Source organism: Phyllostomus discolor, chromosome 3, assembly GCF_004126475.2.
Source record: "Phyllostomus discolor isolate MPI-MPIP mPhyDis1 chromosome 3, mPhyDis1.pri.v3, whole genome shotgun sequence".
NCBI classification, from domain to species: domain Eukaryota; kingdom Metazoa; phylum Chordata; class Mammalia; order Chiroptera; family Phyllostomidae; genus Phyllostomus; species Phyllostomus discolor.
The window spans coordinates 152,566,550-152,585,711 of record NC_040905.2 but is presented as its reverse complement, the minus strand read 5'-3'; the positions used below and the strand labels follow the sequence as shown (position 1 = coordinate 152,585,711).

General features: G+C 34.3%; 1 protein-coding gene across 6 annotated transcripts in view; it reads right to left on the bottom strand.

Annotated features, from left to right (window-relative positions):
• The window catches only part of PSIP1 (PC4 and SFRS1 interacting protein 1), a 39,881-nt gene that overhangs the window by 5,890 nt on the left and 14,829 nt on the right, over nucleotides 1-19,162 (bottom strand). For 2 of the 6 annotated variants that reach the window (XM_036021571.1, XM_028525375.2), the window contains exons 4-11: nucleotides 16,917-17,055; nucleotides 14,643-14,747; nucleotides 13,599-13,661; nucleotides 8,156-8,252; nucleotides 7,065-7,140; nucleotides 3,313-3,541; nucleotides 2,004-2,122; nucleotides 396-746 (exon numbers count right to left, since the gene is read on the bottom strand). In XM_036021571.1, the coding sequence (XP_035877464.1) occupies nucleotides 734-746; nucleotides 2,004-2,122; nucleotides 3,313-3,541; nucleotides 7,065-7,140; nucleotides 8,156-8,252; nucleotides 13,599-13,661; nucleotides 14,643-14,747; nucleotides 16,917-17,055 (841 nt within the window). In that variant the 3' untranslated portion in view covers nucleotides 396-733. Of the gene's footprint in view, nucleotides 1-395; nucleotides 747-2,003; nucleotides 2,123-3,312; nucleotides 3,542-7,064; nucleotides 7,141-8,155; nucleotides 8,253-13,598; nucleotides 13,662-14,642; nucleotides 14,748-16,916; nucleotides 17,056-19,162 lie in introns of those variants that run through there. The other 4 variants (XM_028525343.2, XM_028525333.2, XM_028525362.2 and 1 more) reach the window with 3 other exon arrangements.

The following is a 19,162-nucleotide window of genomic DNA, read 5'->3' as shown; positions in this document are numbered from 1 at the left end:
TACTAATTTCTAGTACCTTGGCTTGGAGTTTGAGCCTTATTATAAACCAATTCAAATAGACAAGAACAAAAAATATCTAAAAATCAGGGTTACTTTTTTAAAAAAACTTTATTTTAAAATTTTGGTTACAGTTTCATTTTTGTTTTCTTAACAAGGCTATGTTTAATCTCTCAGGATTAAAAAAAACAATTAAGATTCTAAAGAATTAAACAACAAAGGAATGTAAAGGGAAGGGCACAACTGCCCCATTCTCTGGGGTATCATAGCTATTCCAGTTTAACACCTAACTTCAAAACAAAATTAATTTTTATATTTTCTAAAGGAAATAATGTACAACCACCATCTTTTCAGCTTATTCTAATTTTCATACACAAAGCTTCATTTTAAGCTTGGAAAAAAACTTTTGCCGACCTTAGTATGTAGTGTGTACCTTACAGGAAATTAACAATCATAACACAGTAATAATGCCATTAATGAAGTCCTCAATTTAGAATCTGGAACATTCTTCCATCAAAGGGGGGGAGGGGGAAATTCAGTCCAATGAGTCTGTCTCAAGATCTTCATCTCTTGTTTGCTCCACTTGAATTTTCTTTTCAGTAACTGGATTAATGCTTTGAGCCCAAAATGAGATATATTTTTTATTACTGTAGATTACATGTTGTTTGGCTGGGAATACAATACAATAAACTTTATTTTGCATAATGCATTTCACACAAGCTGCATCTGAAATGCTTTACAGAGCAAAACTGTCCAAGTACAAAGTTTTGTAATAACAGGAGAAGGAAAGAAAACACAAATATTAGAATTTGAGAAAGTTACATTCGGAGGACATTTAAAAGAACTGAAACACATAAAGATAACTTTGGATTACTAAGGAAGGACTGGGCTATATTTTTACTAAGCAATGGCTAATTTTATATCTTAATTTGGAGACCACAATAAACTTAAAAACAACAATGCAACAACTTTTCAGTGATAGGATTGAAAAGGACAGTAAGAAAAAACTGGTATTCACAAAAATGGTCAAAGTCATCTTAACATAAGCAGGAGTAACATTTCTGAGCCTTGGATCAGTTTTTATTACTCCCTCAAGCAGCTGAAACTGCTTATATATCCTCCAAACTAAGAAAGCAGATAGTCAAATGCTATACTTGTAAATAAAAGACCTTTGGCTTACAAATTTACTGTATAAAGAGAAAGTACAAAATTATTTAAGAATACCTATAAGAATTTTACTGCTTATTAAATAAGTCTTAGTGACCTAGAACATGTTTTAAAAATTACCTCACCAAAACAGTCAGAATAATACAAGATGCTTTACAAAGAAATGTTTTTCAAAGAAAGAACTCAGAAGTGACAGTTAAAAGATAACTTGGAAAACAAATGTAACACATGAAGCCTAATCACTGCCATTGCTGTTTTCCTTACAGTAAAATTTAATAGAATTAAAGGGAAAAGAAATTTCTTTGTTAAGTTATATATTGTCTTCAAGTATAAAACCATACAAGGATCAGCTGTGAACTTGATTTATATTGCACATATGTAATGCAAACCCTGTCAGCCTTTAGATATAACTGGCTTTTGGGTTTCTAACTGTGCTTTTGTAATTTTTGCTGGTCTTTTAAGGGAGGCTTGCTGGTGGTATGACAAATAAGGATATTTCTTTCATTCCACTCTTTCTGTATTTAGTACTATAAAAATAAACAGTAGAGGACGAAGACATCTTCTACAAAGCCACTAACAGTTCAATCTTATCTACACTCTGAGTTGAAATTAAAAATAGTTCAGAGTGATTACCCTCAGTGAGTTTCATCCTCCTACTCAGAAAAGAATGGAGCCTGAAACATGATTACCATCATACACAAGATTTTTCCCCTCTTACATGGGAAAAGTCAATTCTTTAAAAGGCTGCTCAAGGTCTGGGAAATGAGATTCCATTGTTTAATAAACATGTCATGCTAGTTTTAAAGAGAAATCAAAATTGAGAATTAAAAAATACTTACTGCTCAGTTTCCATCTGTTCTTCTTGCTTGCGTTTTCTATCTGCTGCTTCTTTCTCATGTTGGCCTTTGAGCATATTCCTTCTATGAGCAGTCTGAAAGTTTCTTCCACCTTTTCTCTTCTGTTTATAGATTAGGATGAATTTAGTTAATCTCAGAATTATACATGTTGTTGCTAAATTTAACTTTTCCTTGATGATTTTTGGAATTAAGATCTATTTCTTGCAGTGCTATTAAGAGTGAATCCCTTCCTTAAAATGAAGTATGTAAGCCCTGGCCAGGTAACTCAGTTGGTTCGGGTGTCATCCCAATATGCCAAGGCTGTGGGTTTGATACCCAGTCAGGGTACATACAAGAATCAACCCAGTGAGTGCATGAATAAGTAGGACAACAAATGGATTTTTTTCTATCAAAACAGATTTCTTAAAAATTAACAAAAATATGTGTATCAAGCTCTTTTGACTTTATTTAGTACCTATTTACTGACAACTACACAGCTCAACCTATCCAATTAAAAACTTTTTGGCTTCTAAAGTCATTAAATAATCATATCTAAAAATAAAAGATCACCCTGGCTGGCGTAGCTCAGTGGATTTAGCGCTGCTGCAAACCAAAGCATTGCAGGTTGATTCCCAGGTAGGGCACATGCCTGGGTTGCAGGCCAAGGCCCCCAGCAATCGCACATTGATGTTTCTCTCTCTCTCTTTCTCCCTCCCTTCCCTCTCTAAAAAATAAATAAATAAAATCTTTATTATTTTTTTTTAGAGAGAGAAACATCAATGTGTGTAAATAAATAAAATCTTAAAAAAAAAAAAAAAAAAAAAGATCTACAAGCTAGGACTACAGAGCCCCAAGGCTATGCACAGAAAAGGATGCAAAGATTAAATAAAATTCCTAAACAAGGATGGCATCCAAATAAAGTACCACTGATAAAATATCGAGTAGGCCTGAAGAGTGGTAAGAATTTCATTGGGGCAAATAAGAAATAATGTAGAATACAAATGTACCTCCTTTACATCTGTCTTCACTGTTCACAGCCTGTCTGGCCTAATCTCTACTTCCAAAGCTCTTCTAACAGGTGGAGTTACTAGAAGTTTATAGTCTTTAATATTGATATCATTTTGAAAACATAAATAGTATAATAACAAAGTTTAAAATATGCTTTTTAACATAGCTAATTCAAGTTTATTCAGAAAAGCACAGAATTCAGTTTAACTTTTAATCAGATGTCTAGATCTTCTCATAGATAAACCTACAAGAACTACATATAAACTAAAAATAAAACAAACATTCTGATAGTTAAATGTTTTACCTTTTCACCTTCTTGATCATCTCCTTCCTCTTCAGAATCAGAGGTTGACGTAACCCCTGTTTTAGTTAAATTTTTCCTTTTTGATTCAACTTCTTTCTTCCCCTCTTTTTTGTCTGGCTCTTTCCTTGGCTTGTCTTCTTCCTTCTGACCTTCGTCATCCTTTTTAAGCTGCTTTTTAGGTTGTTTTTCCTCTGGGCCCTTTTTCTTACTTTTTTCTTCTTCAGTTACACTATTTCAGAGAATGCAATAGTGAAAAATGAACTTTCACGTGTCATTAATACTTCCATTCAACCATACTATATACTACACTCTCCCACTCAACACAATAAGGTATCATTTTTAAAGACATTAAAATATAATATAAGAGAAAGTCTTTATCATCCAGTCACAGAAGGAAAAGACTATCCTTTTAATATAAATTAGAAGATACAAAAATTATAGTGGCATGGGGGTCAAGTGATCTCCCATCCCCCTTTTTACACACCATTCACTTTTAAAAACTTCAAGTATTATCTTACTTGTAAAGTTACTATTTTCTTGACTCTGGGGTTATACCAGTATGTAAGATGATACAGCAGGTGAGATGCCTGTACCCTTACGTATTTGTAAGAAAGTATGTTCAAAAAAGTAGATGGACAAAAATACAACTACAGAAGTGAAATGCAAATGATCAAATATGGTCATTTTAGAATTTTAAAAAACATTCTTTTTTTTTTTCAAGATAAAAAGCTCCAACTTACACACTACTGAACTTGTTAAAAAACCCTAACATTGCCATTAGATGGTATTTACACTACATATTCAGCTAAAGCACAAAGAGATACAACCTGAAGCTTGGATGAGCTGTTAAAAAGACTAACCTTTTTGCTGTTCAAGAATTTTATTGAAATTTTCACATTAAACAAATTACGTTGATAGATTTGAGAACTGGAAAGGACCTTGGATCATCTAGTCCAACCCATTCCTTTTCTCATTAAAAAGTGATGGTGCAAAGCTCAGTAATTAGCCAAATAACATCTTACCAGGTGACAAGTGCTTCCTTAAACCCTTAAGAGATTGATTATTGAATTGGAAAAGAAAAAAAAAATCATCCTTTATCTCTTTAGAAATTTTTGTCACACAGTTATCACTAGGTATATGCTTATTTTCAAATGTCAAATGGATTTCATCCTTTTAATCAATGGAAGAAAAAGCATGAAATAAAATTATTTACCTTCAATATTTCCACAAACGTGACAATTTTGATGATAATCCATTTCATTGAGATGGGGAAAGAGTCAAATACAAAAAGCATTTACATGGCTCTTAATAGATACTGACCAACTGCCTCCCCCAAACTGTTGTCCCCCCAATGGAAGGAAGCAGGTATTAAATATACAAACAGCCCTTGACCCAGCAAATCTGCTTCTAGCAATGTATTCTAACCAGTATATTTGCCCATGAACAAAACAATAGAAGACAGTGTTGTTAAAAGGATGTCTCTATAAATAGGATGGATCTTGGGAATTATAATATCTGAAACAGCTGTCGAATACCATGTAGCAATTTTTAAAGAAAAAATCATTACAAAGTATATTCATAAAGTCATAAGAAATTAGGTTCTTATTTCAGTTTTATGAACAGAACCAAAGCAGATAATTCCTGTAAATGTAATGATCACTGCTCACTACAAATAAGTCTTTCCCTAATGGTCTTCCTTACCACCTTCCATGAAAAACAGATTTCCCCACAATGACTATTTCTCTTTTTAATAGGTCTAGTTAAATTAGGAAAACTGTATTTTTGAATTCCTCTAGTCTTAATGTATAATATAAGCAAAACTGAAGCAAACAGACCTCAAATATCTTACAACAAATATTTGTTTTACAGGAAAAATGTGAGCTACCACTGACAGATACATGATGTTCTCATGGTGGAGAGCAAAAGTTTCAAGAGCTTATATAGTTTAGCTGTGTACTCCACTGAGTTTGTGCCCAGATATATCACTAAGAGTGGCTATTGCCAATACCAGGCCTATGTACAGCATGAATTAAAAATAAATATAGTAAATAAGCTACTGCTACTTGGGGTTATCCACCATCTCAGCAAAAAGCTGTTAGTACACAGAAATTGATACCAGTGACAAAACCATAAAATATGTGACACTGACTTGGAGGCTGGGAAACTGAACTCTCATGTATTACTATACAATGGGTAAAACTGTCATGTGACAACTTGTAACAAAATATATTCAGTGAACTGGTAACTTTGGGTAAGGAGGTTTCAAGACAGAATGCTGGGATCTTGAGTTGGCTGTTACTGAGATAAATTTGATAGGTACTTCAAGAAAAAGCTCAAGAAATAGTGGAAGATGGAAGGAAAGAGAACTTAAAAAATTCTATGCTTTCCAGTGTTTAAAGTCACCTCCATCTTGTAAAACATTTTCAAATTAAAAGACTAGGGTAAATGATCCAATCAGGGGGAAGCTGCCAATCTTTTAAGAATTCAAATTCAGCTACCTTGAAACCATCTAGAAAAAGAGAGACCGAGGGGGTGGTTTCTCAGGATAACCTATGACCTCAAAATGCCTATAATTAAGTAAAAAAAGGATAAGCATGTCTGGGGAAAGTCTCATGAGTGAACCACACTATCCATGAAGCTGACTAGAATGAAGCACAGACACACACACCAACAGTAAAATATTACTAAAAGTGGTATCAGCCAACATCAAAATAAGGAAGATCTAAAAAGGAACCTTGGGCCTCCAACTCCTTATTGTCTGAAAGCAAACTTGAGACCTGCTCCAGCTGATAAGGAGGGTAATGCTCTCCAATGACCTTTTCAGGTACAACTGAGGATGGCAATGAAAAAGTAAACTCTCAAGAGGAGTCAGCCAAAAGCCATGGGGAGAAACAGACCAGGAAGATACTCGAGGAAAACTGGGTCCCAATCAAGGGAACATTCCTTATACCTAAAAAATAGTGGGATATCACGGCATATTCCCGGCATAATTTCAGATTTCCTAGAACAATACCATGAGCCTCTTAAACCTCTCCTTTCCAAATGGAAGTTTATGGTGGTTCCCTATTATAGATCTACATGGTTGTCTAAAGGGTAGAGGGGAGCAGGTAACTTGTGTTTTCCATTCCTAAGTCTCCAGAGTAAGGCCTTATGTTGACCATGAAATATCCTAGACTTTAATGTATCTGGTGCCATGATTATTTAAGACAGCTGAGGGGTGGTATGAGTAAGATTTATTCGGTATGTTTTAAAACTAAAACAGTCACCTGCTTATGTACCTAACTTAATTTCACTGTAGTTGAAACTATACTGTATTTCTGCCACTATATTTTAAAATTTTGTCTTTGTCTAAATATACATTGTTTCTGGTAAAGTTTCTACACAGAAAAGCTAACATAGGTGGGGAAAGCCTGATTATTTTGTTGATAACTAAAAGTAGTTATCATTCCAAAATACTTAAAAATTTTATAGCATTATTTTTAACTTAGTTTTTCTGGAAGAGCTACAGATTCGTGGGAGTTGCTTTAAGAATACTTTATCTAGAATTTCCTTAAACATACTATTTTGCCCATATTTCCTATTACAGATTTTACCTTACATTATCTATCTTTATATCAGAACAGTTTCCCCATAATTTTTAGAAAAACAAAATACCCTGTAAGATAAAAATGGTAAAAATGAAGATTGGTGCTTATTTAAAGTCAAATGTCTAATTTATTTCACAATTATTTATACATTTAAAATGAACTCACATGTCACTCTCTGAAGGACAGTTCTGTTTTACCATTTTGGGTCTGCCTCTTGGTTTTGGGATCTTGACTTCTGTAGCTAACCGTCACAGGAAAAAAAAAAAAATAATTCCATAACTTCCAGCTTTTCCCTTCAAGATGCAAATCTTACATCAAGATTACAAATGATATACAGGGGTGGGCAAAAGTAGGTTTAATGATGACAATAAAGAACTCTATACCCAAGTGTGCTTGAGTATAGCAAGTTGACTACAAGAATGTGTAAATAATGAAGGCCAGCAATTTGAGCACTGAAGAAATTATACCTTAAAGTACACTGTGCCATCCTTTTGAGTTAAAAAAGCTATTGTCATAATCATCACCATACAACTGTGAACTTAATTTTGCCTATCTCTGTATACTAAGAATATCAGTAGTTTATCAGAGACACTACTATTTTACATTTTAAAACACCCCATCCAGTGATTGAAATGAGCAACAGCAGAAAATTTGAAGAGGTAGACTAACAAAGTAATTTTCAATTTGTTCTTAGTATAGCTGAGAGGGACTAAAAGAACATCCTTCTCTGTTTTAACAGAGTAGAACAAAATTATGACAGCAGCACTTACGGTCAATATTTATATACCTGTTACAATATTATGTGTATATTTACATATTTGAAATTTATACCCGGTTTTAATGCTGATGATAGCTGCATATTTTAAGGGTCCTAAACAAGGAATGCAATAACTTAAAATATTAATAGCTTTAATTACTCAAATGCTGTTGTTTCTCTTGCTTTCATTATGACTCCATCTGGAAAGCTTACATTTTCTATAGTAAGGTAAAATAAACTAATCATTTATGTCATTTAAATCTCACCACTGCCTCATTTGCCACTATTAGGGGAAAATATAATAGGGATAAAACAGAAAATGGAAAGTCCCAAAGCAATTATTTCAAACTTCAGAACAGAAACTAAGTTTACCTCCTTTAAAATTTCTGTATTATACAACCACTGTCTATCCAACTATTCCAAAGTATCTGAGACACACCACTTAAAATCATCTGTACTACTAACTATAAGCCTGAGTTTTATGCACTAATAGTCTTACCTGCAGGCCGTCCTCTTTTAGGACTCACTTTTAGATTAGCAGATGCTGTTGCTGTTGTCACTACTCCTGCCTCCTCGGCTTCTACTTGCTTTTCTGCCTGAATCACAAAGGTTTAATTAACTTATATAGCAAATAGTAGGCATTATAGGTTTTAGTCAATGACCAGAATATGCTGCTCCAAAACAACAAATTCAAATATAAGCATAATTTCCATATCACCTTTATTTGTCAATAGCTGACTTTTAGCTGACATGAGAGCCTCAAACATAGCTTATAATTCTAGTGAACAGTTTCTAAGAAACAAAAACTTTACTTTTTAGATATTCTCAACCTAAAATAGCCATTTGGGAAAGTAAAGGTAATATTCTTGATGCAAAATAGTGACCAAAGTATGAAGTAATTACACTGCAGCAACCCACACACTGCTTATAAATGTATTTCAAATATCTAAAAATAACACTACATTGTGTATTTATAATACAGAACCCAAATTAATTTTTTAAATTTATTTTTTAAAAGATTTCCTTTAAGGCAGGAGAAAGAGGGGAGAAACATAAATGTGTGGTTGCCTCTTATGCACCCCCTAGCAGGGACCTGGCCCACAACCCAGGCACGTGCCCTGACTAGGAATCAAATCAGTGACCCCTTGGTTCACAGGCCAGCATTCAATCCACTGAGCTACATCATCCAGGCCCCAAGTTAGTATTATAATATTAAAAAGGCAAGAAAATAACTTGCTGATACTTAATTTTTAAATTTTTATTACTATGTATACATTTTATTTTTGAACTGAGACCTGTATTCCTATTTTCCATAAAGAGGGATTTACTATCAAGTAGAAAATAAAAAATCCCAATGACCCTTAATTTAACTGATTCAAGTATTACAGGAGAACAAAGGTTAGGAACCACTAATTGAAAGGGAAGTACAATCTTGATCATAATGGAAAAGGGAGGAAAGAACCAGTGAAGAGAACAGAGAAGGAAGGGGGGAACACTATGAGCTGCTTCCCCATCCCCAGTTATTCAGAATTCAGCAGTAACTCAAGAAAGAAAAATAAAAGCAATAAAGCAAAACAGCGCACAATCCAATGTTATTGAAGAAAATATTTTAAATCTTTTACTCAACAATCTGATTTGCAAACATTTACAGAATAATGTCCAATACCCATAAGTGTGTGGAGAATCATTTATATATTGATTACTGATGATCGGTAAGGAATGATCAATAAACTGGTAATACCTTTCTGAAATATCTTTAAATACTGGCAATGAAAAAATACAAATTTGGCTCAGCAATCTCACTTCTAAGAATTTGTCCATTTCCTTTGTTCCTTTTTAGACATTATTTTTGCTTTCATAATTGGAATAAAATAATATTCAAAGCATTATTAAAAATCAATCAATTCACATAAAATAATTCTTGAATTATTCAAGGAAATTGTTCCTAAACATTAACCCAGGTTGTATTTCTAGAATGTTAAAAAATTTACAAACCACCTGCTCCTGCCCCAATCCAGATTTAGTGGCCCTGGGGTAGGGCATCAGGCAGCTGCCAGACATCAAAGACTGAGAACACCAGACTATGAGACCTCTTTTTTTAATTGAGATATTAAGAAGGCAGAAATTCCTTAAATATTCAATTCAAAGTGATGATCAATTCAAAATAAAACCTCTCTTTAATCTTCACTTGAGCACATGCTTATTGATTTTGAAGAGGAAGAACATGGGGGCAGGAGAGGAACATGGGTTGCCTCCAGCAGGCACTCTGAGCAGGAGCCAAACCCGCAACCTTTGGTGTACCGGACTACATTCCAACCTTCTGAGCCACCTGGGCCAGGTCCACAATAAAACCTCTTCACTTACACCTTCTTCTTTTACAAATAAATGAAGACCCCACATAAGAATTACAGGTAGAATGGATCTTTTGAGGAGATACCAATAAGAGGTAAAAATTCATCAATACTAATAACAAATAAAAACGTATTAACATGAACATGTTTTCTTTTTTGACTTATGACAAAATCAAGTCAAATCCATTTCTCATGAAAATAAAAAAATTAGTATTTCATCCAGAGAAAAGACTATTACGTTAGATACATATATATTTATATATCTTAAATGCAAATATTCTGACTGTAAATTAAGTCCTTCCATATTTTACTTGATCTCACTGAAACCTCTAACCCGCTGACAGATTTCCTCTCCCTTTATTACTCCACTTTCTAGCTCTACTCCCTTCATGATCTAAAAGCACCCCTTCCACACACAAGCCTCATGGGACTAGTATTTCTATGCAGTATTTTGCTGCATCTGTCCCACAAATCTCCAACAGAGAATTCCTAGAAAACTTCACATCCTCTGCTTTTATTATTCCCTGCTGCTTGAGTCCTCCTGAAAAAATTATATAAAACATGCATTCACTTTATGCAACCTCAGTTGGGATTAATCATTTACCCTGTCTTTTATCATACCCTCCCCTTAGTAGTATAAACTTTCCATTCTTTCTTCCTACCTTGTACCATATGCCATGCAGTCTTGCTTTGAATTTGGTGCGTAAAAACGGAGAGACTGAGGCAAGCAGGAAGAAATTTCCTTAATTTTCAAGTCTTTGTAGAAATTTCTAATAGCTTCCTCCATCCTTCCCTTTCAATGTTAAAAAGAATGAAATGCACAAATAACAAGTGCTGGTGAGAAAAGGAAACCCTAGTGCACTGTTGGTGGAAATGCAGACTAGTGCAGCCACCGTGGAAAACAGTATGGAATTTCCTCAGAAAACTAAAACTGGACTGCCTTCTGACCCAGCAATTCCACTGTTGGGATTACACCCTAAGGATCCTGAAACACCAATTCAAAAGAACCTATGCACCCCAATGTTCACAGCAGCACCACTTACAATAAGCAAGTGCTGGAAACAGTCTAAGTGACCATCAGTAAATGAGTGGATCAAAAAACTATGGTACATTTACACAATGGAATACTACACAGCAGATAGACAGAAGGAGCTCCTACTCTTGGTGACAGCATGGATGAACTGGAGAGCATTATGCTAAGTGAAATAAGCCAGACGGTGAAATACAAATACCATATGATCCCACCTATAAGTGGAACCTAATCAACAAAACAAACAAGTGAGCAAAACAGAACCAGAGACATGAAAATAAAAACAAACTGACAGTGAACAAAGGGGAGGCGGGATGGGGATAAGGGGGAAAGAAGGGGAAGGGTCAAGGAACATGTATAAAAGGGCCACGGACAAAGACAAGGGGAGAGGACTGAATGTGGAAGGTGGAGGGTGAGGAGGGCAAGGGAGAGTAAGGGGGACAACTGTAACTGAACAATACAAAACTTTCAAATATGCAAAAAAAATTAATTGTCCCATCTCCTTCATGGTAAGTCAATTCTTTCAAATGTGCCCTCCCTTGCCTCTCATCCAGCATGTCCTTACATTCAATAATTTATTATCTTTCCACATTTTGGATCTTTCCTAGTTTTGCAAAGAAGCTTTTATTCCTCTACTGTCTTTTTTAATCTTGAATATGCTCCCTTAACCATGCAAATCCCATTTAAACCATTTACCTCCTTTTTCCTTTCCTTCAAAGATTTGCTCAAAAGTACTGTGTAACTTTCAACATTTTATTCACCAACACACTTCATCCTCCTTACTGTTAAACGTATGTACTGTTTTACATTATTTTACTGGGACCCCTCCATATTGGAGCACTATGACTACTCCCTCATTCTTAAAATTCTGTTCTTTTGATATTTTTTTCTCTCCTAGGTTTTCTCCGGAAAGTTCATTCTCAGCAGTGATTTTACAAAGCAACCTTTTATATCTATTATATTCCTTCAGGATTCTCATTTCTAATTTCTCTCTGTAAACTTTCTGCCTTGACAACTTCATCAATTATTTTATCCTTATGTCAGTGGTGGCATCTTAAACTTTTACCTTTTCATCCCTTTGGGGTCAGAACAGTATGCACATACATACAACCTTGAGCCTTATTTCCATGAGTGTTTCACTTCCTCCTCCCCATGCCTCTGCTCCCAAATCAATGTCTCCGATATTCTCAGTATCTAATCTAGCTATCCAAAATCTTAGAGCACAGGTGGCAAACAAGGCCGGTGTCCACCTTGTTTCTATCCTGTGGCAGTGCTGAGTTCATGCTTAATTGTTAAGGAGTAGTTACATTCATATAGCCCTAAAAGTACATTCAGCCCTTTGAAGTCAACCTCAAGGCTCATGTGGCCCCCGGTGAAAATGAGTTTTGACACCACTGCCTTAGAGTCATCCTAGACTCCTCCCCTCTCCCTTCATACCCACTTCCAATCAACCAGCAACTTTACTTCCTAAAGTGCTTTTTATTTTTTAAATTATTTAATTGTTCAATTACAGTTGTACTTTCTCCCCACCCCTCCCCCCAACTCCCTCCTAAAGTGCTCTTAAATCCATCTCTCATTTACACTCCCAAACACCTGCTATAAAGTCCCACTGGTCCTTCCAATCTCATGCTTACTCCTGAGTAAGGCTTTCCCTAATTTCATTACCAAGTAATGATCATGACTCCCCACTTAACTCTCTTGTTTTATGTACTCATTGTCTGTCTCAACAAAAATATAAGCTCAGTGAAACTTCATTCTTTTAATTTGCTGAATTCTGTGTGGGCCAGTGAAGTACTAAAATCTGAATAAATTAACCAATAAACTGGCTTCACCAATCAAATCCAATCCCCGTCATTCACACTGCTTAAAGAGGAGGCATCTAACATTTAAAATGATTCAGTGACTTCCCAGCACTCCTCTAAGTTAAAGTTGTTCCAGATAAGCCTCTTCTACACACTTCCCACACAGGGTAAAAAGCCACTGTAATTTTTTGTTTTCCTATTTCACTTCCTCTTGAGATACTGAACTCTTAATTTTCTTTGTATCTTTGGCATATAACAGTCTGAGATAAAAACAGATTAGGAAAAGCTGGATGAACAAAACTTCACATAGGGAAGAAACTCACATTAGTTGAAAGCATACAATGTACCTAATCCAAAACTGTCCCTCATTTCCTGCAGCAATTTCCTGAGAACATCAACACAATACTGAATAACACTTATTAGCACTTACTGTGTCCTAGGATTTATTACAAATATTACATGTGTTAACTCATTTAATTCTATTAACTTTATGAGTATGTATTACCAATTTTATAAAGATAAACTTGAAGCACCATCATTATAAGAAAATGGTGCATTTCCTTTACCATTCAACTTAAAAATATATCAGATCACTAAGAACAGTTTTGGTTAAGTAAACATAACCTACCCTTTAAAAAATTAAAAGATTTAGAGTGAAGAACAAAATTTAAATTAATACTAAGGTTTCATTGTATCTGCTCTTCCTTAATCCTACTAAAAAATTATTTTAAGATTCCTGTGGTTAAGCAGTTAAATTACCTTTCTCTTTCTTCCTCTTCTGGCAGCTTTTGGAGTGGTTATGTCAATTGCTTTAGTCACATCCTAGGAAAAAAAAAAAAACAAATAAATAAATTCTGCCAAGACTGGAAGAAAATTTCTTAAACTAAAAGTCACAAGCACAGCCCTGGTCGGTGAGGCTTAGTTGGTTGGAGCATCGTCCCATGCACAGAAAGGTTGTGGGTTCGATTCCCAGTCAGGGCACATGCCTAGGCTGCAGGTTTAATCACCAGTCAAGAAAACTATGGGAGGCAGCCAATCAGTGTTTCTCATCCCCCTACTCTCTCTCTAAAACCAATCAAAAGAAAAATGTCTTTCTTTTTCCTCGGGTGAGGATTAAAAAAAGAGCCACATTTCATTAAAACCACTAAGAAAATTGATTTTGCCTCTGACCTTTAAAATTATGAACATTAAAAGTCTTAATATTATCATTATATAGTCAGAATAATAGCCAGTATATTTGAGAAAAAAAAAATCTTTCCTTTGTGAGATCAAATGTAAAAGTCACAATTGCTAGTACACCAGGAAGTTTATATATTTAAATTTATGGAACCACTTTTTCTACAGTCAAGTTCCAAATTTTAAGAGGTGGCTGGGACTCTGGAGATCATCTCATAATCATTTCATGTGGACTAGAAGGGCTAAATGAGTCTCCCCACTCATAATCAAATACAGAGTCAGAAATAAACCCAGGTTTTTAAAAATCCAGTGCAATGCCCTTTCCAGTACCATCACACAATACCTTGCTTTAAAATATTCCTAAAAGTATCCCACTCTCCTATAGTTAGACTTCATGTTTTGCACAGCAAAATAACTTCAAATAAAAACATCCATAAATCTTAAAGATGCAAAAATTACAATATCGTAGTTAATGCTTACACAAGGAAAGAAGCCTTAAATATTTTCTCTTTCATTACCCAACTACTTTAAACATTACTCTTTACTTTGTGATCAAGTGATCATTACATTTTAATTTCTTCCTTGCAACAAAAATGGGTTTAGAGTACAAGAGAAATTAAAACACACCTCATTGCTGGCTTTTTCTTCATGGTCAGTATCTTCCTTTGAAACACTAGTTTCTTTTTCTTCAACTTCAACATCAGATGATGCATTTGATTGTTTAGCTGATGCCTATGAACAATTGAGTGTATTAATTTCAGAAGATAAGTTTACCAACTTTAATTTTTTTACCAGTGAAAAATCAAAAGCCTGTTTGTAAGATTAGAGAAGTACTTCTATTCCTCAGGACACTTTTAATACACACAATTTCAAAAGTTTCAAATGCTACTACTATCTTTAGGAAACAAAACAACAAAAACAAAAAGAAAACAACTATAAGGTACTATATTTCTACAATTGAATGGATACAAGTGTAGAAGATAAAAGAATGAGGATGAAATGAAATGTACTTTCACAAAGAATACCATTTTGATGTTGTAACCAACAAATACCCAAGATAAGCTGATTTAGAATATTAGAAACCTATACTGTATTCAAACTACTGAAACTTTCCGGAAAGAGAAACTTAACTATGTACTCTAAGACATACAGCTTTAGCTTTATTTTAAAGATTCTGATCGATCTATAACTCAAACTTAGTTTATAAATAATACAGATTTCTGAGACCCAAACTTAAGTGATTCTGATTTACCAGGTACTGAATGGGAGTCCAGTAAGCATCATTCCACTTTGAAAGTCACCCCAGGTGACAGATACTTAAGAAGTGTGATCTAGGGGCCCTAGACTTGCATTAAAGCAACCAAAAGGAATGAGTAACAGAGGACACAGTTCACTTTGGGAGATGAGAGTAAGCACAGATCTACAAAATGATAGCATTATAATCCAAACTGTGCCCCTTTCTACCTCTGTTTCCTTTGGCAAGTCTTTCAAACTGCAAACCCATTTCCTCCTTTGTAAAAAGGCAACGCTGATAAACCACAAAAGTATTATAAAATTATAATAAAAAATGTAAAAATGCCCCCAAATTACTTACAGCACTATAGAAATTTTATTAAATTACGATGGCCAATGTTTTTGTTCGTTCATTTTACCTCATTAGGGCATCACTGCTTTCCCCAAACTCTAGTAATGTGCCACTGGGGATGTGTTTGGGCTGGGAACACAGTACATCACACCAGCACAGTCATTCATACTTTTGTTAAAGAAGAAAAGTGTTAGGTTTCGTGCATACAACCCACCAAAAATTTCATTGTGAAATGAGAGATTCCAAGTATATACGGTGAATACTATTTGAAGATTAAGTATGTACATAGAAACAGAGGACAGGGTGTCCATGCTAGGTAATCTGGAGGATGAAAAGACCTTGACAGTCCAGTCCAGGACACGTGATTCAAGTCAAGTTATACAATATGATTTCAGGAACAATTCAACAAAGAAGGACTCTCTTTATACAGTCAAGGCAACAATGATGGGAAACCATTCTACTATTCTTACATTCATGCAGTAAGTATTTAGTGAATACCTCTTCTGCCCACACATAACAATGCTAGGCAAATAGGACATACAACTACTTTGTTCATGGAGTTAGTATTCTACGACAGTTAAGTACAGAAGCATGAGTTTTATGATATGAGTTTTTAACAAATAAGCTTTGGATTGTAATAAAGGCATTTAGGATTATCTAATGAAGCCCTAAAGCATCAATGAAAGGTTTAAATGTTCCAGATTAAAAGAGCACCTGAAAAGTTTTCTAAGTAAAGAGAAAGTATGGCACATGCAAAAAAAAAAAAAAGATATTAAAAACCAAAGAACTGTAAAATTTTCAGTTGGTCGCTATCTTCTTCTTTAGGTTTACTTATACTCTTCTACTGTTTTACTACCTCAAGTCTAATATAAATTAATAACTCTGGTCACATGAAAAACAAAAAAGCACAGTGCCATAAGTACTTTTGTCACGTATTAAAGCCATCTGAGGATCATTTTCTAATACAATTTCACAGATAAAGAAATTATTAAAACGAGTAAGAAAACACCCTTCACACAATAAATCTAAATTTAAGAGAATGGTATATAATTTGGCTTTAAATTCAATGATATATTAAAATCTCAGTCAGACAGTTAAATAACAATTTATCCAAGTCTTCTGAGATCTATTTAACCATGCAGTTAATATTTTCATCAGTTCATCTAGATATGAAAGGTCAACATTCAGCCTCACAAGAACAATTTAACTGAAACAGACATGGTTCTTAAATTTTTATTTTCCTACAGCTAGAATAGTGGTCATTCCCCAAGACTGTATATATAATACCAAACTAAATATCATGTAATATGACGTACCTGTTGACTTGAAAATTTCACTTTCGGATTGTTATCTATCTCCCATAAACCTTCATTAAAGCCTTTTCGTTTATTTGGTTTTCCATACTTTTCCTTATTTTCTGAGTAAGGAAATATATCCTTTGGGCCTAAAAAAGCACTGAAAAAGGAGAGGGAAAAATATGAGTGCAAAGCAATCTCAAAATGTAGTAAGTTATTAAACAGCACTGCCATTAAGATACAATTATCAAAATCCTTAATCCAAAATGCTTTCAAAATGTTACATAAATAAAAAGGTAGACAAATAATTATTTAATTCTGAATACTTTTATTAAATTCAGCCACAAGCTTCTACATCCATAATCCTATTCATAAAAAAAAGCAAGTTGCACAACAATGAGAATGTAATTAAGGACACTAAACTGTACACTTAACTGTTAAAATGGGAAATTTTGTTGTATGTGTTTTACAATATGAAATGCACAAAAATGAAAACTGTGACATGACTGCATTTGTCAATACATTTAAATATATTCCAAATATAATTATTTCATATAACTCACAAAACACTGTCAATTGTATACATATTACTATATGTATACATATATTTGTATTTGTACATACAGAAATATTTTTATAATAAAATAAATGTGCTAAGTCCCGACTGGTGTGGCTCAGTGAGTTGGGCATTGCCCTATGAAGAGAAAGGTCACCAGTTCGATTCCCAGTCAGGGCACATGCCTGGGTTGCAAGCCATGTCTCCAGCTGCGGGAGTGCAAGACGCAACCACACATTGATGATTCACTCCCCCTTTCTCCTTCCCTTCCCCTCTCTCTAAAAATAAAAAAAATTCTTTAAAAAAGAGAGATTATATTAACACGTCCTTCATCCATAAGGAAGACCACAGCCTTCCTGCACTTGGGAACACTGAACAACACTTCACTACATTTGGGGGTCATTATAGACAGCAAAATGACCAACAAAACAGACAAATATGCAAAAACCATGGCACTGCAAGGACACTTATTTACAGTATGAGAGCCAAAACAAAAAGGCAAAAGCACTGCCTTGTTCAGCCTCACTACGAATGGATACATCAAGTTACTCGAATTTTTTTTGCTATTTTGCACACTGACATTACCACAAAGGCATGACAAATACCAATTTGGGATTACAAATAAATTTTAGTGAGCAGGCAAATTCAAATATGAAATCTGCCAATGCAGACATTCTACTGTCTTTGTGTGTGCATACATAGAGATGTATTCAGATTATTTTCTCCTGAACAGACCTCTTACATCTCCCTATGTCAGTTCTGTAAAAGCCTGTCAATTCTATAAAGGTAAAGGCACAGCATGTATGAGGTTTTTGCAATATGTATTCTCCAAAGCAAGAGGGAAACCAAATTAACATTCATTTCTTTTAAAATGTACTATGATCTGAGATTATTGTTAATTTATGTATACATCCCAAATTCCTTATCTGCTGAAAATTCTTTAAGAATTGGGGGCCTAATGGCTATAATTAATATTCAAGTTAGAATATTTGGAAAGACCTTAAGATAAAATTCTAATTAAAAAGAGAGGTAGAGCTGTTTCAATATAATCAATACATATAAAAGTCAGCTTTATTATTTAAATTCTGTAATTGAGGAAGTCATTGTATCCATGAATTTTAACTGCACATCAATTAAGGCACATTTAAAATCATCACATCTGATCCAGAAATTCAGACATTGAACAGGCATCAGTCATTCCTATCCGTAGTCACAAGTTAGAAGAAAAATTAACGCATTTAGTTAAAAGAGTAACACAATTCCTTCTACATAATCAGTTTCAAATTCCAGGTAAATGACTTTAGTTAAACCTCCATCAAAAATAAAATATACTTTCAGTTAAAACAAAGCAATTCAACACAAATTCCTCCTAAAACTCTACAAAAACAACTCGTAAGGCCAAACAAAGACAATGAGAAACAAGTATCAACACAGACTTGGAAGCTGGAAAGAAGACTGAAAAGGCTGCATGCCAAGCAGCAATGCAGAAAATCAGACTTAGAGTGCAGTCTCCAAAGGGCTCTAAGTTGGTGGCATCAGGAAATTCATAAGTGGAAGGTACCTAAATACTTAATAAAATTACAGAAAAATGTTTTAAGTCCTCATGCCTGTGGTATTTTTAGATATGATTCTAAATCTACAAGCTATTCAAAGAGAAGACTAATTTTGCCATGATGTTATTAGGTTTGACAAATTAAATTCTCAAAACAGT